Source organism: Cibotium barometz, chromosome 53, assembly GCF_041138505.1.
Source record: "Cibotium barometz isolate CiBa-2024 chromosome 53, ASM4113850v1, whole genome shotgun sequence".
Classification (NCBI taxonomy): Eukaryota; Viridiplantae; Streptophyta; class Polypodiopsida; order Cyatheales; family Cibotiaceae; genus Cibotium; species Cibotium barometz.
The window spans coordinates 24,003,176-24,027,330 of NC_141098.1; the positions used below are offsets into that span (position 1 = coordinate 24,003,176).

The window sequence follows — 24,155 nt, forward strand, 5'->3', positions numbered from 1 at the left end:
CTGTCAAGGTGCATTAAGTTGGAGAGCTTCTTACATATGCCCAGTTATTAATAATTGGCACAAAGGAGAAGATATGGAAGAAGCTTACATTAATGGGGGTGCACAAATATGTGTGATCACACAATCTTGTGTAGAAAAAATGGGATTAGAGACAAGTGGGGTTTCTAGGTTTAGAATCCAACTTGCAAATCATGCTGGGATTAGAGACAAGTGTGGTTTCTAGGTTTAGAATCCAACTTGCAAATCATGCTAAAGTAAGGTGTTTAGGTATCCTCAAAGATCTCGATGTAAAGATTTTTGATGTAAATGTTAAAGTGAATTGCCACACTATGCCTGCTGGGATGGGTGCATTTCCTTTGATCTTAGGAAGACCATGGCATAGGTTAGTGGGTGCAATTAAAGATTGGGAAAAGGGTACCATTACACTTTATGATAAAAAAGGGATGAGGAGGAAGTTTAGCATGATTGATTTAAAAAAAGTTGGGGGAAGATGAGGAAAAGGAAAAAGAGAATACTGAGAGTGAGGATGAGAGTGAAAGGGATAGTGATGAGGGGAGCAGAGGTTCATACTCAAATGATATTGATGTATCCATGCTTACTTTGGAACCCAAGAGTGAAGAGGATATGGGACAAGTGATGGGTAGTGAGAGGATATCTTTTGAACCAAAAAAGAATGTAAAGATGGATTTTGCTGACAAAATGTTAAGTTATGATCTTACTTTAGTGGAACAACATTAATATAAAACCATGTTGTAGGAGTTTTCTAATTTCTTCATCACATCATATGAAGAGATTCGAGGCTTTAAAGGAGAGAATCTACATATAGAACTCAAGGAAGGTGCCAAGCTAGTGCCAAAGGTTGAGGCCTTTGGGGAAAGGTCAACAAGATGCTTTAAAGGATGAAGTGGAAAAGTTATTGAAGGCCAACTTCATCTACCCAGTCACAACTTCTGAATGGGTGAGTCGAGTGATCATCCAACCAAAGAAGGATGGAAGATAGAGAATTTGTGTGGACTACAATCAACTTAATGTAGCTACAAAAAGGGACCAATATCCTCTTCCTTACATAGATGAAGTTCTGGATTCAGTTAGCAGGTCATAAAAGGTATAATATTTGTGATGGTTATTCAGGATATTTTTAACTTCAATATAATAAAGTGTTCTTAGGATGCACATGCACATGCACATGGGATGGGCCTAGGAACATTGTCTCACGGTCATTTACATGTGGGATTAGGGCACATGGGTCTTGGGACTATAAAAGTCATGTGCTCTAGGAGTATTGTACCTTTTGACCTTTTGACATCTTGTGATACTCAATACACTTTACTTTCCATATTGCTTAGTGCTAATCTCTCTAGGTTTTCCTAATCCTAAGCTAATCTAGGTTAATCTAAATGCACCTTTCTTTCATTAGTATCAAAGATCTTGGCTTAGATTCTTGCTTAGGGAGTGATAAGTGATAATTATTTTTAGATTATACTTAATCCAATTTTTAGAATACATTTTCTTGATCTTGATTAGTGATAATAAATTTTGGATTACTATTAATCCAATTTTTCAAAATGCATTATTTTGAACATGATTAGTGTTAATCATTTTCGGAATTAATTTTTATAAAATTTTAGATTTGCTAATTTCATGTTTTGATAAGATTAGCAATGAAATTTATGTTAATCATTTTTAAATTTGTATTAATCATTGTTTTTATAATCCTAATCCACTTTACTATTAATCTTCAACTTCTTGATCTTGATTTTCTTGAAATTTTGTTGATTTTTAAAATTAGGATTTGCATAGATTTCAGTAACCAATATTGAGAAATTTTCTTGCATTACCTTGCTTAGAGAGCCTACAGTTTCAAATATCAATCCTTTAAGCCCTTATTTCTTCAAGATCAAACCCTAGATTGTCAAATCTTTGAGTTCTTAGAGAAAGATTGCAAGAAGAAGATTGTAAGTGCAAAGAATCAAGGTTACAGTGCAGAGTTGTGCAAAACTGCCTGGCAGATTTCAAGATTTTATGTGTACAATTGGTACATATTTTCAAGTAAGTGCACAATCTCATTGCAGTTTCAAGAAAGTGTGAAGAATACAATTTATTGTGTAGATTCAAGAACAATGTTGAAGATTATAGTGCAGTGAAAAGAACAGAGCAGTTTACAAATTATGTAAAGCTTATTGTGCTGAAATCAAATCTTCATGCATAACAGAATAGTAAGTGATTCTTGATCAAATCTTGTCACTTTCTTGCAAAGAAGTTGGACAAAGATTATAAACCTGTTGTGGTAGGATAAATCTACATAGATTAGTATAAATCTTGATGTATTGCAAGTAAAGGCAACAAGATAAGTGTTGAGAAGACACTGTTTGTAAGCACGTATCCTGGATTACAACATTTTAATACATTTTCATCAAGAAATGTATAGCTTGTTGTTCTATTTCTAAGCATTAGTATTATGCAGAGAGCATGTTAATGAATAGTTGATACAAAAGTGTACAAGCTTTACAATGTCAAGTGCAGAAATTCAAAAAGTTTGTTGGTTAACACTATGTTTGTAAGTATGGCCCTGCTAGGAATTGAACCCAGTCCATTGGTGTGAGCCAGTGTTCCACATACACCACAAGGTTCCTTGAGTGTGAAGCTATCTTACAGATTTTGTAAAGAACCAGTTATGTAAAAAGAAAGGTTGCCAAGAAACAGAGCACAGTGAAGAATTCCTATGCATTTTGGTAAAGAAGTGTGCAAAGTTTAAATCTTTTGCAGAAGTTTAGACTTGTGTAGTTCTTAGTGTAGTTTTGGAACTTCATTGCCTTGGTGATGGTTCAAAGGATCAGCATATTTCTTCCCATTTCAACATCTGGCAGGTCGATTCCAAAAGATCCTTAACAATCAAGGCTGCCAGTGGGGTCATTGATTCAGCCACAACAGAAATCTACACAAACTGTAATCTCCAAGCATCACACATGAAAGAGGTTGGAGGTCAGCTTTTCTCACACCAATTCAATGCTGATAGCAAGTAGAGGGGTTAGCTACGGATTGAGCAACACTCCCAAGAATATTATGGCTAATTACATGGATTAACTCTCAAAATATCTAAGCATGACTTGCATCTACCATGGATTGGATGATCACGTTTCTAAATGAGTGGAAAGTAGACAATGTACATGGAAATAGTCTTTTGAAATCACTAAGCAAAACAACGAGTAGCCTACAGTTATACTTGTTGCAACATACAAGCATCTTTTAACAATGTAGTCAAGAACATTAAATTGAACTCAAAAGTGTACTTATGGCTAACATCGAAGAGGTTGATACAAGCAAACAACAAAACAAACACAGTAAGCGAAGTGGTTCAAAACTCAGAGAGGGAAAACGTGGTTTCATCTTCTCTACGCCACTCTCATCAAAGTAGTGCTTAGATGCAATTCCACAAAGCCGTTAAATAGAATGGCTACCTGAGACCATCACAGAACTTCTCTTGTACGGCTGTTACTACTGCATTTTGATGACATGAGAGTAGATAACTGTTGACTATGTTGAATTGATCGCTAACAGCAGACACAAAAATGGCATGAAGCAACTCCAACAGTTCAATACACAGAACGCCTGATAGAGGAGACGCTGCAAGCTCTGGACCGGTCGTCGACTGTGCAAAGCCCCTAGATCCCCTTGCAAAGGTCGCCATGGCTACAGAGACCCTGGCCAGGTTCTCAGTGGTCACCGCCTAGATGGCACGTTTCAAGAGGACTGTTGGGCTATAGAAGGGTGCATGTTTGTGCAGCGAAATTCAGGATTTGTAGCAGATCAAGGAAAGACGGCAGTGTGCGTTGTGTAGAGCACATGCTATGGCAACTTGGCCATCATTCTTACTCTCGTCCCATCATTTTTCTTTTGCTCCCATGTGTAGCAGTGTGTGTTTGTGAAACTCTCATGCATTAAAGCTTCCACAAGCTACTGTAGCACACGACAACTCTACTGCAGCAGAAAACATCTCTACGTCGTTAGAGAGTGTGTTTGTGAAACTCTCACGCAGCAGACCTTCCGCTGTAGCATATGACAACTCTACTGCAGCAAACGACATCTCTATGCAGTTAGTAACACCATATTAGGAAATTTGGAAAAATCCCAATTCCTACTTTTTTAGTGGATAAGTTTTGGACTATATTTGTAAAAATATTCTAAAATGAATTGTGAAAATCATCTAGATTTTGACAAAATTAGTCACAATTAAACATACTAATGCAACATAATCATACTCAACATATATTTGCTATCATAACCACTTCACAATTGTACTCAAATGTAGATGTCTCAAGTGTCCGTGGACTCAATTGGATCACTCTCTAGCTCATGCAACATGTACTTCACTAACAATAACAATTATTGTACTTACTTATCAAAGTAATACAAAGTTTGTGATATTGCAAATAATGCCCAAAGACTCATGATTACTCTAAATAACTAATAGAGCGTATCCAATAAGCATTAAAAGCAAAGTTTTTTATGTTAACTTTTTTTGTCAAAATAATTTGTTATACTAAATAAATATCGATATACACTAGTGTCCAAAAAACATAATTTGTTTCACATATTGTTCATTACAACTACAATATATTAGAATCAAACATTTATGCCACTATAAAATATGTATTACTTATACATTGAAAAACTTGTAGAAGGGAAATTTGCTAAAAAAAACACAATAAAATATAAAGGGCATTGCATCAATGTTTAAACCACTAAAAACATGAAATATTTGAGCATTGATAATATCTTTGAATTGGTGGTGTTTAAAAACACCATAAATTATAGTTGGCATTACTTCAGAAATCATAATCAGCATATAGTTCCTCTCCATCAGTGAGATCATGGATTGCTTCTACAAAAATATAACCATAATCAGCTACATCTATATTCATGTTTTCCTTTTGTTGCATGGAGGTAATGTCGGCACGAGAATACATAGCACACATTAAGCCTCCATTTACAATCCTTACAACTATTTATGTAGCCAGCCACATTTCCATCTTGCACATCACCGACGATATATAGACTATCCTCCTCAAGATCCACACTAGGAGGGTCTTCGAGAATTGAGTACTTTCTTGCTCTAGGATTCAAAGCACATAATTCTAACCAATCAGCATGAAAATATTTTGAGCCACCATAGTGTAACAATGTCCTTCTGGCTTCCACATTTGAGTGTAGGAACAATCCTAGGCTAGCTCTTGGTATTAATGAAGTTCTCTCTATGTAGGCCACATCTTTTATGTAGAAGATCCCTCCCACTTTGATAGGCAAATGTGGTGGTCATAGATCATCTCATTTGATTTTATATTTACATACTGGCTTTACTTTCTATAAAATCTTCACACCTATGAAAAATAACAAAGGGAAAACTTCACTACTTTCACTTTAAATTAATGTTACAAGCATACTAATTCAAAGCCTTAATATATATAGTGGGAAGGAAAAAATAAACCTAGTTGCTCTTTGTGTGATGATGGTAGCACTATTATAGTTGTAATATAAAACTCTTAGCTACAGCTCTCGTGATAAACTTTTTATTATACCCTGGTTTTGCAGCATAGTGCATTGCTTCCATGTCTTTTAATGTACTAGTTGGAGGGATTCTTTGCAATATCACTAACTCTGTATTACTTAGATAAACAGGTGGAGCACGAATTGTACTTCTTGTTGTTAATTGATTACATGTTGCATGTTCTTGAGAGTGATCTAGTGGAGTCTATCTGTTTGATGAGCTTGAAGTAACATCATGTCCTCCATCTATACTATAGTGCTTATTCATCTCATCCTATTCTTGTATCACCCGTCGAAAATGCTCAAATAGTACATACCCATACTGGACCGGTTCTTGTCCATACCTGTTGAAGTTTATGACATCTCGCATGTCTTTGGCAACATCTAAATGTAGCAAATACTATAATAGATCTTCTGTCAAAATGTTATCCCCATTATCAACATTAAATGATGAAGGAAATATACCATTTCTTACTGGACTTAAGCAACCCTTATAAGGGCTGTCATCAATGAGCATGGTTTTCTCAATGAAGCAATGACCACCCCACTGGCTCCAAACCTTTAGAAGAGGTTTAAACATTGCTTCAACCCCCATCTTATCAAGCTTATAAATCTTCTCACGGTCATATATATAGCACTCTTCTTGGCCCCACACCATGAAAAATGGCAACTCTTTTCCTACAAGTTTTTGCAAAGCTTAAACCATAGTAAGAACATTCCTTTGCATTGCAGTTGACCATATTCCAACATGGAACCTCATAAACAATGCATCCAAAAATTCCATGCATTGTGGGATGAAGAACAATCCAATGCTTGCCACAATGTAAGCTTGTATATTTGTTTCATTTGGTGAAGCAACACTACAACAATAGCCCATTCAGATCCAAGATAATAGCCATCTTTGGTGTAGTTTCATTTGGTTCTTTCTCTTTTAGTTCACCCCGTATGTGTGTTGCTAAGACATCATCTGTTTCACACAAAAAGATACCTTTTAACACAATTGTTCCAAAGACTCATCGTTAGCCATGGAATTAAATTCACAAGGCATGAAACTGAAATCCACTCATCACAAACTTAACATGGGTATGTGCACATAACATAAAATCTACTTTTCAAACACTGACGATGAACAAAAAGCTATCTAATAATACTCGATGTTTCAAACACTTGGTTGAACACCCTCTAGTAGATGATCTGCAAAGCTTGACATTTTCTCTTTACTCTCAATTATTGTGTTAAAATATAGGTAGATTCTCAGCTCCAAAACCATCATGCATTAGATTTTCTTCAATGAGTGGTTGTACTGTCACCTTCGTTGTGATCCTAGCCCATGAACTAATGGCAAGGTGGATCTCAGCATATGTTGATAGCATTGCTTCTATCTCCCTCAGTTCTATCACATTAGACACCAAAACCACTGTTTTTCTTCTATTGGCTATTGCCGTTTTTGCAATATCTATGTGCTCTACAAGATTTGGTCATGTGACCTAAACATATCTGGACATATACATAAGCTCTCCTATTAGAGTACATTGATCTACTAATTTGGTCACAGCCATTTGAAAGTCCTCTCATAAATTTTGGGCTTATTATAAGTGCTCTCAAACATTTGGTCATTTGACCAAATCTAGGAGAGCTCATGTATATGTCCAAATTTGTTTAGGTCACATGACCAAATCTTCTTCTCAGTGCTTGCTAATAGGAAAGCTCATGTATATGTCCAAATTTATTTAGGTCACATGACCAAATCTTCTTCTCGGTGCTCTCTATTAGGAGAGCTCATGTATATGTCCAAATTTGTTTAGGTCACATGACCAAATCTTCTTCTCAGTGTACTCTAATAGGAGAGCTCATGTATATGTCCATATATGTTTAGGTCACATGACCAAATCTTGTAGAGCACATAGATATGGTCATGTGACCAAAACTTTGTATTCTACATAATAGCATCATTTACTAATTTGGTCACAGCCATTTGAAAGTCTTCTCATAAATTTTGGGCATATTATAGGTGCTCTCAAACATTTGGTCATTTGACCAAATCTAGGAGAGCTCATGTAGATGACCAAATTTGTTTAGGTCACATGACCAAATCTTCTTCTTAGTGCTCTCTAATACGAGAGCTCATGTATATGTCAAAATTTGTTTAGGTCACATCATGATCAAATCATGATCAAATCTTCTTCTCGGTGCTCTCCATTAGGAGAGCTCATGTACATGTCAAAATTTGTTTAGGTCACATCATGATCAAATCTTCTTCTCGGTGCTCTCCATTAGGAGTGCTCATGTATATGTCCAAATGTATATGTCCAAATTTGTGTAGGTCACATGACCAAATCTTCTTCTCAATCAGTGTACTCTAATAGGAGAGCTAATGTATATGTCCATATATGTTTTGACCAAATCTAGGAGAGCTCATGTATATGTCCAAATTTATTTAGGTCACATGACCAAATCTTCTTCTCAGTGCTTGCTAATATGAGAGCTCATGTATATGTCAAAATTTGTTTAGGTCGTCACATGACCAAATCTTCTTCTCGGTGCTCTCCATTAGGAGTGCTCGTGTATATGTCCAAATTTGTTTAGGTCACATGACAATATCTTCTTCTCAGTGTACTCTAATAGGAAAGCTCATGTATATGTCCATATATGTTTAGGTCACATGACCAAATCTTGTAGAGCACATAGATATGGTCATGTGACCAAAACTTTGTGTTCTACATAATAGCATCATCTACTAATTTGGTCACAGCCATTTGAAAGTCCTCTCATAAATTTTGGGCATATTATAAGTGCTCTCAAACATTTGGTCATTTGACCAAATCTAGGAGATCTCATGTATATGTCCAAATTTGTTTAGGTCACATGACCAAATCTTCTTCTTAGTGCTCTCTAATGGAAGAGCACCTTTATATGTCTAAATTTGTTTAGGTCATAGGACCAAATCTTCTTCTTGGTGCTCTCTATTAGGAGAGCTCATGTATATGTCCAAATTTGTTTAGGTCACATGACAAAATCTTCTTCTCGGTGCTCTCTATTAGGAGAGCTCATGTATATGTCCAAATTTGTTTAGGTCACATGACCAAATCTTGTTATCATTGTACTCTAATAGGAGAGCTCATGTATATGTCCATATATGTTTTGGTCACATGACCGAATCTTGTAGAGCACATAGATATGGTCACATGACTGAATCTTGTAGAGCACATAGATATGGTCATGTGACCAAAACTTTGTGTTTTACATAATAGCATCATCTACTATTCACATCCATTTGAAAGTCCTATCATAAAATTTGGGCTTATTATTAGTGCTTTCAAACATTTGGTCATTTGACCAAAGCTAGGAGATCTCATGTATATGTCTAAATTTTTTTAGGTCACATGACCAAATCTTCTTCTCATTACTCTCTAATAGGAGAGCTCATCTATATATCCAAATTTGTTTAGGTCACATGACCAAATATTCTTCTCAGTGCTCTCTACTATTAGGAGAGCTCGTATATGTCCAAATTTGTTTAGGTCACATGACCAAATCGTCTTCTCAATGCTCTCTAAAAGGAGAGCTCATGTATATGTCCAAATTGGTTTAGGTCACATGACCAAATCTTCTTCTTAGTGCTCTCTAATAGGAGAGCTCATGTATATGTCCAAATTGGTTTAGGTCACATGACCAAATCTTCTTCTTAGTGCTCTCTAATAGGAGAGCTCAGGTATATATGTCCAAATTGGTTTAGGTCACAACATGACCAAATATTGTAGAGCACATAGATATGGTCTTGTGACCAAACTTGGTGTTCCACATAATACCCTCATAGTTATGGTCATGTGAACAAAACATGGTGTTTCACATAATAGCCTCATGTACTAATTTGGTATTATTTTAAGTGCTCTCAAACATTTGGTCATTTGATCAAAACTAGGAGAGCTCTTATATATGTCCAAATATGTTTAGGTCACATGACCAAATCTTGTGGAGCACATAGATATGGTCATGTGACCAAAACTTGGTGTTCCACATAATAGTCGCATGTATATGTCCAAATAGGATTTTAAGTCTCCAAGGGTTAGGAATTCCTAGTAATGTCATAGCTCTCCTATAATTAGTCTTGAGACTTTTAGAGCGAGTAATGAAACCAATTCTATGTGCTCTAAAACATTTGGTCAGGTGAGTGAATCGTATTACAAGTGTGCTAATGAGAATAATTGTCCCAGGCTTGTATATATGAATATATGAATATATTGTCTAAGGTTTATATTTATATTTATATATATGAATATATTTTGAATTGTCCAAGGTTAGGACATATGACCAAATATTTGGGCATAGCATAGTCATACGGACAAATAGTTTGGTCATATTTATATACATATAAATATAAATATAAATATATATCTATATATGCATTCATATTTATAATTAAAATTTTAAATATATTTATATTTATATAAATTATAAATATATTTATAATTATATATATTCATAATTAAATATATATATATTTTTTAACTATAGATATATATAATTATATATAAATATATACATATTTAATTATAAATATAAATGCATATATAAATATATATAAAAATATATATAGTTTGAATTGTCCAAGGTTTGGTCATGTGACCAAATCTTGGGACATAAACACTAAACACAATTTCAAATATTAAATTTTCTCGCTAAATATAGCTCACATCAATTTTCATATTTCCCGCCCAAATTCAAATTTCAAGCTCCTAGTCAAATTCAAATTTTAAAAATTGGCTCCCTCGAGTTGCTTGTTTCATGCAATTTGTAACCATAATCAAGTTTCGAAGGCAGTGTAAAGCAACTCAAGTCATTCAGTAAGTACTTTCTTATTTGATTAATGATATTATTTAGCGTAATTAATAATTAGTGTGTGTGAGATAGATAAAGAAAGATGTGTGTGTGGGTGTGTGTGTGAGAGAGAGAAAGAAAGGAGTGATTGAGAAAGATTAGATGATTAAATCAATTAATTATTGAGAGCTTATGTTTGGGCAAAAGAGAGATTAATTTTTTCTCTTGAGATTAATTAAAAATTAATTAAACAAAGATATAGAGAAAGAAAACTGGCTAACCTTGCCCATTGAGCTCAGATTTCTTGCAGATTTGGTCACGTGACCAAATCTATAAGTCCTGTATAATGGAGAGGCTATCTCCAAAATATTTGTTCAAAGTATCCAACATTTTGTCTTATGACAAAATCTTATGAAGGCTACATTGCGGTTAGCTACAAGGCTACATTGCGGTTAGCTGCAAGGCTCAATAATGAGACTAATGCCATATCCTCTCTATGATTTGGTCATGAGACCAAATCTTGTAACTAGTATTTCTAAGCTTTGGTTAGATTACACTCCTTTAAAGATGAGGTTAATATGGTATGATATATAGTGTATGTGTTTACTTAGAGAGTAAAAAATACTCGTGCTGCAAACATCTTATGAAGTCACCATTTCAATGTGGTCTTGGATATTTGGTTTTGTGACTAAAACTTATCGTTATTTACAAGCATTAGTTGAATGAGACTGATGCCATATCCTCTCTATAATTTGGTCATGTGACCAAATCTTACTAGTATTTCCAAATTTTGGTTAGATTACAGTGCTTTAAAGAGGAGGTTAATATGGGATGATATAGAGTGTATGTGTTTACTTAGAGAGTAAAAAAATACTCGTGCAAACATCTTATGAAGTCACCATTTCAATGTGGTCTTGGATATTTGGTTTTGTGACCAAAACTTATCGTTATTTTACAAGCATTAGTGGAATGAGACTGATGCCATATCCTCTCTATGATTTGGTCATGTGACCAAATCTTACTAGTATTTCCCAAACTTCAGTTAGAGGAGATCTTCGCTAAAAGTGTGCCTATGATAGTGTGACGAGTACAAGTATAGGTTATGAGACTAAAAGTAAAGTTGCTTGGAAGGAGGAGTGATGTGTCTGTCCCTCAAAATTTTAGAATCTCCAAGTTTTTGGCATGTGACCAAACCTTCTTATCTCTAAATATTGGTTTTATGACATATGTTGGCCACTAATCATATGTTTGAATCATCATTTAAATGAGAAAAGGGACTCTAATACACAAGTATGTTAACATATATTTGCATGTTTGTTGACAAGAGACATGAACCTTCAATTCTATCGTGTGAGTGGGTAAAGATGATCGTCAATGGTGACATGGTGGCTACTAGAAGGGTACATGCAGTTGATGTAAACGATGTATGTCATGGTGAGGTATTGGGGGGATGGCAATGTGTGGGTCTCTATAGAAAATTGCATATATTTGCATGTCACCTACCATTTCCTACATTGGATGCATGCACCGTAGGTGAGGCAATTGGCAGACTTATTGTCAAGTGGCATAAGAATTGCTTGGAAAGCTTAAAGGCAGCACCAGATGCCCAAGATGAACTTCAAGAAAGCATGGATGAAAATAACCAAATGAAATTAGTGCCACGAGATGAAATTTCATCCCATGATAGTTGGCGACACAAAATGCTACTGCTATGGTCCGAGGACAAAGCATTATTTCTTGGAAAAGGAGTTGTTCTATTGGTCTATCCATATGAGGCAGTCAACGTTGAAATTCTTGGAGAGGATGATGTGGGAGTGGTAGTTGACCAAGCAAGCCAGGACAATTCAACAGTGCTCCGATCAGTGGATAGTGTTAATCTCCTGAGGTGGCCTATAAAACAATTAACTTTCAAAGATGGATCACCACTTGTACATGCAGTTATGCAAGATGAGCAAGGAATGGACATCCACCAATTTGCATGCAATGGTGATAAGTTCCTAGCTAAAAAGAGAAGGTATTGTATGGTGAAGAGGCAAGCCAAGGAGTACACAACTATAAGAGCTCCTAAAAGAACAATGCTAGAGGCAGTGGTGCAAGTGTCTACCATTGATAGCTGTGGAAACAAATGCTTCTAATTAGCAAACCATTGATAGCTATGGAAACAAATGCTTCCAATTAGCAAACCATTGATAGCTGTGGAAACAAATGCTTCCAATTAGCAAACCACGATGTATTGTTGGCCCTACGAGGAGATTATTGGGGGCATAGCTTGCAGGCTCGCACAGACTATGTGTATGACTCCATGGACATGGCATGCCATGTGGATGCAATGGGAACAAGGCAATACAGGTTCACATTTAATGGTGTTGAGATATGTAGAAGGGCATGGTATGAGAAGCACAGGAATTCCAACTACATCATATTATCGATATACAGGCATCAATTTGAGAATGGCATGCATAGATCTATGCATGGAAACAAAGGAATTATGAGAAAAGCAGTTAGACAAGGAAATAATACAAGATTTTCTGCAAAACAATGCTGAGCAGATGCCCCACAAGAGCAGGACATTGACATATGGCTCAAGGGAGACACAACTTGTGATACCTGATGTTTATAAGCAAGTGGACATTTTGAATGAAGTAAATATGACATTGACAGAACTAAATCAAAAAGAGATGTCCACGTCCACATTTAATAGGATTTGGAATACAGAGTTCAAACATGTAAGCCTATCCAAGACAAGTGAGTTCTTGAAATGCACTATATGTAGTGCATTTCAAAGATCAATTGGGTGCCACTAAGTGAGTTCTTGAAATGCACTATATGTAGTGCCATCAAAGATCAATTGGGTGCCACTAAGTGCTAAGAACAACAAAATAGGCTAATGCAACAACGAAAAACCCACATGTTACAACAATCAAGTTGTAAGAATTTGTATTATGCATGGCACTTGAGCTCACAATTAAATCCTTATAAATATTTGTGCATAATTCATGACAAGATGGATCAAAAGAAGACAGTCATCCCAAGATCGAAGGTGCACTCCAAGGAAACAGATACGGCAACACAATCACATGTGTCATTGACAAACATGATAACTCATGGGCATGGATAGGGAAATTATTGACACTTTGCTATTGGCCTATGGCCATCAGACCCTAATTTCACAATTGGGTCACTTTCCTTGTGTTTTAGAAACTTGGAAAGATATGAAAAGCCTGAATATGGAGACCTTGCATATGATGGAATTCCAAGGTCCAATAGCACATTATTGAATGCATTGAATTCTAGAAAGGCATTTGATCACCATGAAGCCTCCAGCAATGTGGTGTCTCTACATGATTCGAAAGTGGTTTCCACATCACAATGGTGGTTTACTGAACCAAGAAATGATTTCAAGAGGTTGCCAGAAAACTTGATGTTACAGTTACATAATTGTGCCATACACATGAAGATATTGATGCAATGTTCAGTAAGTTTTTTGAGAAGTTGAGGACCAGCCAAACATTCACATTCCCACGTTTGATGAATATTTTTAAGCAATGCCAAATCTGAGCTCCAACACCATTCTTGATGACACAAGTTCCAGACTTCAAGGGATACATTGATGGTGGATACTTATTGGATGGCCAGAATGGATTAGTGGGACACTCAAGGCCACTTCAATTTAGATTCTATATGAAAGATAAAGTGCCAGTGATGCAGTATAAGGTACATCCAAAATCCATTGAATGGTTGCCAAAAGAACGTGGCATTGAACTATGGAAGAAGGATAATGAGGGGAACCCAATATTTCCAATTGGATATCCATGTATGGTTTCAATGTTTGAGTACATCAAAGATGACTTGGAAGTGATAAAGGGCATCAAAGATTACATAAAATATTGGCAAAGGTGGATAGAAGTGCAAGGACCAGATGCACCTTTCAGTAAGTATATCAATCCGGTGATTGAATACTAGAAAAACATGATTGAGAAGCTAGGCAAACCAAATGTCCAGGATGGTGGTCAATATGAAAGATTCTGGCCACAAACACGTGGAGAGGACATAACTAATGAAAATGAAAATGATGATGATCACTTCTTCTTAGGTCTAAAAGAATTTGATGGTCACTATTGTGGTCCTCTAAGCAAGAGACCTAAGGAAACATTTCAACCTATGATTGATGTTAAAAAGGGGGACTTTGTCCTTGTCCGCCGGCCCGCGGCAGAGCCAATCTATCCAATTTGGCAAGGTGTAGCTCAAAGAAATATTGATGTGAATAGGTCATCTGAGAACTACAATAAAGTCTTAATACAGTATTGGCATCGGTGTGTAAAAGGCGGAATGCAAGTGATGTCGAAGTTTACACCGATTCTTGGAATAAATATTGGATGTGCAACAAGAAAGATCCTGCTCATTGGGAACTTGTGGACTCAGTAGTATTTTCATGGGTCACAAGGAAACACAAAATTCCGTAGAGGGTCAAGATTCCACCAAATGTATGTATGTATGTGCAAAAGCTCAAGGGAGTTTGTAGCATCAGAAGGATGTGATGAACTTCAAGGCTCTAGAGACACAATGTGGAATGTCTCCAATAATGGCATTAAGCATATAGTTATTTTGAAGGTTGATAGTGTATGTTAGGTTCATTGTTTTTTTTTAAATTCAAAAAAATAGAGTAGCTCATGTAAAATTGTGTTCCATTAACATCGATGTTTATAAACACCACGGTCTATATGCATTCGATCAACCTTGCCCTTCAGTATTGCAAAGAATTGTATTTAAATTGGAATTGCAAAGAATTATCACTATTTTACATGTTCTAAAAGACAATCTCCTTACAATATATGACAACCAAATTTAATGAAATTATCAAAATAAATGAAATTACCATAATTAATTTCATGTCCACAATTTTGTGATTTCAAAAATATATGGATTTTCCCAAATTCCCTAATATGGTGTTGTGTGTGTTTGTGAAACTCTCGCGCAGCAAAGCTTCCACAAGCTACTATAGCACACGACAAACACATCATTTTTAGACATTACATAGATCTTTGCTAGCCTCAACAAATGACAGAAAACAGAAACAATAGAAGACAACAACATGTTTTTGAGCACAATACTCAGCACATAAGAATTTCCTATCTATTGTAGCATACACACGGCACGAGTTCTCATAGCCTCGGCTTGCAACAAAAGTTTCCTAAGTTGAGCTTCCTTGGCCACAAGCTGCAAGCATAGCTTGAGTTTTCTTGCACTACTTAGAAGGTTGAGAATAGACCAAAGACAAAAGCAAAAAAAAAGTGAGGAAGCTGCCAACGTGAATCATTTGGAACTCTAAGAAAGTTCCTTTGAGCTAGGGTTTGGAACCCTTTTTCTATTTTTCATAATTGTCCTTTCACACTTCCCTTCAATTCACCCTTTTGATCTCTTTATTCACAGACCCCAACCCATTAATCTTTCCTTCCACATTAGTTATTCATCTACCACATGCATTTGAGCTGTTCATATGTGATGATTGAGTTAGCCCACATGTCTTGAGCCACAAGGAGGTTATGTATAATATTGTAATTTTGAGACTTGTTCGTGTGTGTGCAGTCCTCGAGGAAAGTATTTGCACACATTGAACCAATTTGGTGTATTTGGGGATTGTTCACATGCGCCCTACCTTGTGGTTTGGATTTGCATGATTTTGGGCACTTGTATGGTGATTCCTATGCGGTTTTGGATCTTGTTCACACACGAGCACATTTGTGTGAGGTGTTCACATGCTTAGGGCTTTTATACCTATTGATGTATTGGATCATGTTTTTTACATTTTGAGTGATACTACATGGGATGACAACATTAGTTCACTCGTACCCTTGCATGATGCCGACCTTGAGATGTGGATGGAGCCAGGTCATTTACTTTTGGATGTAGTATATGCCATTTGGGATGCATGGTATCTAATTATATGGTGAATTATGTGGATTTACATGCATCACATCCAAATTCTCACATGAGCAGTTATTTCGACCATGGATTTGACGATATTTTGGTGGTAATTTCACTTTGGACAAAGATCTTGGATACTTCCTTCTCAATCCAGGTGGTCACACATTTGTTCCATGGTTATGGTCTACACTTTGGCTATCCATTTGACCTATGCAGAGTTATAGTGAGCTACATCATCGACATGGGTTTCTATCCATTTGATCCATGAGGATTGGCCGACCATGACATTGACATTGGCTCTCTACATTTTCCATTCGAGCCAGACGATTCGAAAGCCATTGTTTTGGAGCCCACATGGTTTGGATTTACATTCCATCTATATGGTCACACTTGTCTGGATTACCTCATAATCGGGGAGATGCTACTGTCTTTTCCATTTGATCTTAGAGGATACTCGACTAGCTTCGTTATCGACAGTGGTTCCTTATCTTTTCCACTTACACTAAATTATCGTGGGACCATTGCCTTGGATTTTGCATGCCTCGGATTTCCTTTTGATCTAGGCAGTTGCATAGATAGCCCCATCATCGATGGGAGCCCTTTATCCTTTCCATTTGACCTTGGGGGTCAAATGATTCATCTATGGGTCTTTTGCTACATCAACATTCCACCAATATGGATGTGATTTTTGGCTTTTGTACATAGCCACTTGTATATGTCTTTTCTTTGGGCATGACCACCCTTCGATTTCGAGGATGAAATCATGTTAGAAGGGGATGGTTTGTAACAAAGTGTTCTTAGGATACACATGCACATGGGATGGGCCTAGACACACGGGCTTAGGGTCATTTACATGTGAGATTAGGGCACATGGGCCTTGGGACTATAAAAGGCATGTGCTCTAGGAGTATTGTACCTTTTGACATCTTGTGATACTCAATACACTTTACTTTCCATATTGCTTAGTGCTAATCTCTCTAGATTTCCCTAATTCAAGCTAATTAAGATAATCCTAAGCTAATCTAGGTTAATCTAGATACACCTTTCTTTCATCCAAATTGGTCACGAGGATCAAAAGATAACCACTTTCATAACCCCTTGGGGGTGTTTCTGCTACCAAATGTTACCATTTGGTTTGACCAATGGACCTTCATCTTTTCAAAGGAGGATTAATGTTGTGTTTGAACCTTATCTTGGGAAGTTTATCAAAGTTTTCATTGATGATATTTGCATATACAGTAGTAGAATCTCACATATACAATAGTAGAATCTTGCATATACAGTAGTAGAATCTTGCATTGTCCAAATCTGCAGCTTGCATTTGACAGATTGGACAGGAGTGGTGGTCAACTCAACCCAAAAAATGTTTCCTTGCTTAACGTAAAGTCAAGTTTCTTGGACATTTTATTTCAGAATATGGTATTGAAGTAGATGATGACAAAGTGAAGGCTTTAGTGCTTTTACCTTCTCTTAAAGACACAAAGCAATTAATGGTTTTTATTCACAAGGTCAAGTATATGGAAAGACATATTCCTTTGGCCTCTCAAGTCTTGTATCCTCTCCAACAAGTTGTCAAGCATGACCCTTCCTCGAAGTGGACTCATAAATGTGAAGAGGTTTTTAACAAGGTCAAAGAGGTGCTTTATAGTCATTCATCTGTGCAAGCTTCTAAATGGGACAAAGTGTTCTGACTCACTCACTTACAAGGGCAAAAGGTTTTATAGAGTGTACAATGATTGTTATATGTCGACTCCAACTTTCGTCAAACTCAAATGATAACAAGACCTTATTACAAACATCCACAACATAAGGGAGGTTGATATAGGGTTGGTGTTCCAGCATTAACTCCTGAGCACCCACTTTATAGTCATGTCCGACCACCACACCTTCTCAACAAATCCCTAGTGATGGGGTTGAGTGTGACGATGGTTGCTCCTCTTCCAAGAATTCAACTTTGAAATCCTGCTTGGGAAAGAAAAATGCCATGGTAGACCATCTATCTTGGATCAACATAGGCAAGCAAGCCCATAGGTATCACTAATGATCTTCTTGAAAGTATGTTATTTAAGGTGGATGATGCTGCCCCTTGGGCCTACTCTGTACATCATATCGACACACTCTCTTTCAGCTTGCTTCTGTTTTGGAGGCCATCCTCCCATTTGAATTCAACCATGGCTCCTCCATAGTTGGTGTTGGACATGTTGATTACCCACAATAAGCATGTGCTGTGCGTAACTCCTCCGCCTTTCCATCTTGAATGAAACGAGACTCAAAGCGGGTCAAGCATTGGAAGCAGAACAACGTTGACACAAATCCCGGCACGAGAGGCACCTTTGAAAGTCTCAATTTTTATATCAGGCACGCTACTTAAAACTTGCCAAGAAGCTCGTTCCTTCTTGGGAAGCGCAGTCCAGCTCCAGACATTGGCTAAGAAAACCGTTCCATTTGAATTCAACCATGGCTCCTGCATAGTTGGTGTTGGACATGTTGATAACCCACAATCAGCATGTGCTGTGCGTAACTCCTCCGCCTTTCCATCTTGAATGAAACGAGACTCAAAGCGGGTCAAGCATTGGAAGCAGAACAACGTTGACACAAATCCCGGCACGAGAGGCAGCTTTGAAAGACTCAACTTTTATATCAGGCACGCTACTTAAAACTTGCCAAGAAGCTTCCTTCTTGGGAGGTGCAGTGCAACTCAATGGACTAATCAATGGCTAAGAAAACCGTTCCACTAATCAATGGATCCCACCTCAATATTCATATTCGTTTTCATACTCACCCCCAATGTCCGACCTCACACTCACCTCTTCCATTTTTATTTGGCACATTATCTCCTATCTATCCTTTAATTTTTTTGGCCCAAATTACATGCTTACCTCCATTCCATGATGCAGGATATCCAGAATGCTCTATATGTGATATGGCCGTGGTATGGGCCTAAAACCACATCTTGAAAAAAAAAAACAAACCAAAAGCTTGACAAATCAAGGTGTGCTTATGTGGGTAGGGTGAACAATCTTCCCCATATATGCAAGCAAAAGACTGAATTGCGTGGCCTACAAAACCTTTTAAGTACGATGGAGTTTCTTTCTTCTTTTCCCGTCTCTCTCTATCTATCTGATGGTGACATATTTCTTTCTCACTATCCTATGGTAAAAGCTCTTCTCACTACCTCATGGTGTAATCCCTCTCTCATATGATGTAATCTATTTCCTCTCTCATATGATGGTGACATATTTCTTTCTCACTATCCTATGGTAAAAGCTCTTCTCACTACCTCATGGTGTAATCCCTCTCTCATATGTTGTAATCTATTCCTCTCACCCAACTAGTGTAATGACTCTCTTCTTTGTCCTTCTCATGATGTTTCTCTCTTCATGATGTGGGCATTCAGTTATCTATTTCAATATGTGCTTCTTCTTCTTGCCTCAGCAACAACAGGGATTTCACTGACGTAAACGAGAACATGTGAACATGTTAATAACATATGTTAATAACACAAAAAATCTTGTGATCACATGTTATATTCACAAAGCTTTCACAAGGGCCTATAAAAATTATCTTTGTCGGGCAGAAAAAATCTTCTTAGGTGGCCACTGACCTACTATTATATGAAGATGGTAACATGAGAACATGTGAATAGCATATTCCCATGTGTAGCCAAGCTTTTAAGGGGTTCCCAAATGGCAAGTCACCTGTTATTTTGTGAACGGTAACATGAGAACATGTGAATAACTTGTTCACATGTGTTATTATCACAAAAAATCTTGTGATCACGTGAATATTAAATCCCTGCTCAGCAAGGATGGCGAGTTCTCTAGTAGTGAGTGACCTCAGGCCGCTACAAAATAGAGTACATGTCACTTGCAGTAACAACACCTGGGTGGAGCATTGTGAAGAACAAGATGCTCTCACACATAGAATAAACAAAAAGGATGGACTGGTTCACGCTCACTTGTGGCACTCAAGAGAAGATGACTAAAATACCAAAGATTTCACAAAGCTTGAAAACCATATTTCTCACTCACCAGGGCAAGATGCCCACATAAAAAGATGCTCTCTCTCAACAAATGATTGATTAAGAGCACTCCCATGGAAGGGAACTCCAATGCCAAATTAAAATTAAGGTTTGCTTAATGTATCACTCACATATTGATCAACACAATGTTCAGATGATTAGCATTAAGCTCACACATAGTGATGCAACTAAGCAAGACTAAAAAGAAACATTAAACAATTAAACACACTTGAGAACAAGCATAATGGATCTTTACACAAGGTATCCACAAAGCAATCACAAAGCTCTATGATCACCAAGATGCATAGTACAAAGGTAGGAGAGTGTGCTCACATAAATAGGTCTTCAGAGGAGCACGCCTATCTGTAATGATTCTCTCCACCTCTCTTCACACAACTAAGAAATTACACATAAATAGGTAGGAGAGTGTGCTCATAAATAGGTCTTCAAAGGAGCACACCTATCTCTCATGATTCTCTCCACCTCTCTTCACACAACAACTTTAAGACATTATGCATGGTGGCAACAGACGTGGACACATGAGGGACATGCACGATATGACGCTGTACGTTGCGATCATCAACTCAGATGATGTGGGAACACAAAAATGGTAGTGAATTTATGATGTCTTGTAAAAGTAGCAATCTATTTGGGTTATGATGCATGCATGAATAATATCTACACTTTGAAGGACAATCAGAATGGATAAATGGTTGAGGACATATGGATGAATAAGACATGTGTGGTAGTATTAAACGTGGGGGTATTCTTAATATATGTGGGTTTGCTAGTTTGCATGGTAGGGCATGCTACAACTGCCCATTGAGAGAGAGAGAGAGAGAGGGTGTGGGCAAGGGATTCCGAATCCGGTGAGAGCCCATAATAGAAGTGAGAATCCATAAAAAAAGGACAGTGAAGGATCTTGCGGCATAAGAAGCAACGTTGGGGACAGACGGTAATGCCCATGGTTTGGGCATTCGGAATAAACCCTTGATATTTTTGGTTTGATATTTTTGGGTTCATGCTTGAGCCTCGATATTTAATAAACCCGTAGAGCCTACCTGCTGCCCCAGACCAACCCTATCCCTTGTGTGGCAGAGCTTAGTGCGCAACCAACTATCATCTCAATGGATTTCTCTTCCTCGTCAACTCGGAAGCACCACGCTTTAGCCATCCCTTTACCTGCCCAAGGCCACCTTAATCCGCTTATGCGTTTCTGCAAGACTCTGGCCTCTCACGGCGTCACCATTACATTTGTTAATATCGACCCCATCCACCATAGGATTGTTGAGCTTAATGAGCAGCAAGAGCAAGAGGAAATCAAGCATGAGAACAACACTACTCAACAACTAGACATTAGGAAAGCCCATATCCCTATTCCGGGCCTAGACTTGAGCAACGATTTTAGGGTTTCTCTTGAGCACTTCTTTGAGGCCCAACAAGGCCTTGCTGGGGACCTGGAGAAGCTGCTGCATAAGCTCAATCAAGGTGATCTACCCGTGACATGCTTAATCTCTGATATGATGATGACTGGCCCCACTCAGAGAGTAGCTGATAAGTTCAGCATACCGAGGATAGCACTCTCTGCTTCTAGCCAAAGTATGCAACTGCTAGTCAACTACCTGGTAACAGACCAGATATCCACCAAAGATGGTAAAACACTCTCTCTCTCTCTCTCTCTCTCTCTCTCTCTCGATGTTTTGAACATTATTACTATTATTTTTAATTTTATTGATTAGATCCTGGTTACGTTTGAGCACCTTCATTACACAGAGGTTGATATGTTTCACAATAATGTGTAGTTTTGGAGGTGGTGATGAAGAGGGAGCGGTCCAAGAAAGACGTGTTCCAAGAGGGGCTACGTGGATTGCCCACGCTGTTGAATGGGGACTTGCCGGACTTCAAGCACGTAGTTAACGATAATGAATATGTGTACGGCTACATGGCGCGTGCGTGCAAGGACTCTAATGAGCGGGCCCATGCAATCGTGGTGAACAGCTACGAACCGCTGGAGGGCCCCGCATTCGAGTCACTGTCAGACCACCTGGACATACCCGTCTATTCCGTTGGCCCCCTTGTGGAAACCTTGGAAAACGAGAGCAGCACAAGCTTGTGGAAAGAAGACAGAGCTTGCCTGCATTGGCTTGACAGCCAGCCGCCCCTCTCCGTCCTCTACGTCTCCTTCGGCAGTGTCACCATCCTCTCCAAACGCCAGTTTGAAGAGATTCTGTCCGGCCTCCTCTCCAGCCAGCAGCGTTTCCTCTGGGTCTTCCGCCCCGACCTCGTCGAAGCTGACCCTTACGCCGCCTTCCCGCCGGACTTCATCGCCAAAACCAACGGCAGAGGATATGTCGTCAGCTGGGCCCCCCAGCTCCGTGCCCTTTCACACCCTTCCGTTGGCGGCTTCCTCACTCACGCAGGCTGGAACTCCACCATCGAAGCCATCAGCCATGGAGTGCCCATGCTCTGTTGGCCCTACTTTGCTGACCAGTTCATGGATGCTAAGTATATTGTGGAGGAGTGGAAAGTTGGGCTTCGGTTTGAAGCCAGTGGCGAGGGTGGTGGCGCCTTGGTTGAGAAAGGGGAGGTAGAAAGAGTTATCAGGTCTCTCATGGAAGACGAGCAAGGCAAGGTTCTTAGAAAGAATGCGATGCAGCTCAGAGACGCCGGTTGTCAAAGCCTCTTACCAGGAGGCACTTCATATAACAACATCCAAGCACTCATCCAATCCTTAGGATAGATATATTGTCGTCTTCAAAAAAAAAATTAACACTCTTTGCATTGTGGCGTGTAACTACCGAGAGAAGGTCATGTGTGAATGGTCCCAATGTAACCATCTCTATAGAAGGTGTCCTCAGCGGGTTTGGTCCACACTTGTGCACGTCACAATATGTGAACACTTTTGTTTTTAAAAATAAACACCCTTTTAAGGGTGCTATGGGTAAACAACTCATAAACGCATTATATATATACATATAATGCTATGGGTAAACAACTCATATATGTGCACATGCATATCTGTGTAAATAATTCACAATTGCATAGTATGTATACATATACGTGCACATGCGATATACGTGTGTGTGTGTGTGTGTAATGGGCACATGCAAGTGCCTTTAATTCGTACAACGCATAGTATACATACATACATGTGCAAATGCATGTGTGTCTATGGGGGTGTTGGGTGTATGCGCCTTTAATTGGATATCAAACTACCCTATGTGTCTTATGTGTGCACACATCAGGCTATAAGTAGTGATTATCTTTTTAGTTTTGTGTGAGTTCGACATGTGTACTTAGACATGTAGGGTAGATATAATTATTATTATTATTATCATCATCCATAAACGCATAGTATATATAAATATATGTACACACAAACGTGTGTGTGTGTGTGTGTGTGTAGGTATGTGTATGTACCTTTAATTGAATATTAAATCAATAAAGTCGCTCAATGTGGAAGAAAAACATAGGAGAGAGGCAGAGAGACAGAGAGACATTAGACAATGAATATCTTTATTATGTAGCAATGGGCTTTACAATGGCAATACTAGCTAGATGGTGTAGAGCATATATGCTTGTGAAATAGGAATGTTGGATTACAAGTGATAGTGACCTTATATAGGGAGGCATGTATAGCTGACTAACTATCCTTATGTATAGCTTGTGAAATAGGAATGTTGGATTACAAGTGATAGTAGTGACCTTTATATAGGGAGGCATGTATAACTGACTAACTATCCTTATGGAGCTGGTCGGTAGTAGAACCCTCAATCCCTCAAGCCAAAGGAAAGCTCACAAAACTCCATGTAGGATATTAATTCTATTTTTTTTAATTCTAATCTAT

The 24,155-nt window shown here is 37.9% G+C and overlaps 1 protein-coding gene across 1 annotated transcript; it reads left to right on the top strand.

Moving 5' to 3' along the window:
* The first annotated feature begins 21,407 nt into the window (after positions 1-21,407).
* On the top strand, positions 21,408-23,179 carry LOC147608434 (UDP-glycosyltransferase 85A1-like). The gene is made up of 2 exons (XM_086789130.1): positions 21,408-21,961; positions 22,111-23,179. The coding sequence occupies exons 1-2, from the start codon at positions 21,436-21,438 to the stop codon at positions 23,046-23,048; spliced, it is 1,464 nt and encodes a 487-aa protein (XP_086645256.1). The 5' UTR covers positions 21,408-21,435; the 3' UTR covers positions 23,049-23,179.
* Positions 23,180-24,155: the final 976 nt, after the last annotated feature.

Excerpts from the sequence above, each read along its gene's own strand:
- LOC147608434 (XM_086789130.1), top strand. The coding sequence starts at position 21,436 with ATGGATTTCTCTTCCTCGTCAACTCGGAAGCACCACGCTTTAGCCATC. Across the intron at positions 21,962-22,110 it reads CCAGATATCCACCAAAGATG|TTTTGGAGGTGGTGATGAAG; the intron begins GTAAAACACTCT and ends AATAATGTGTAG.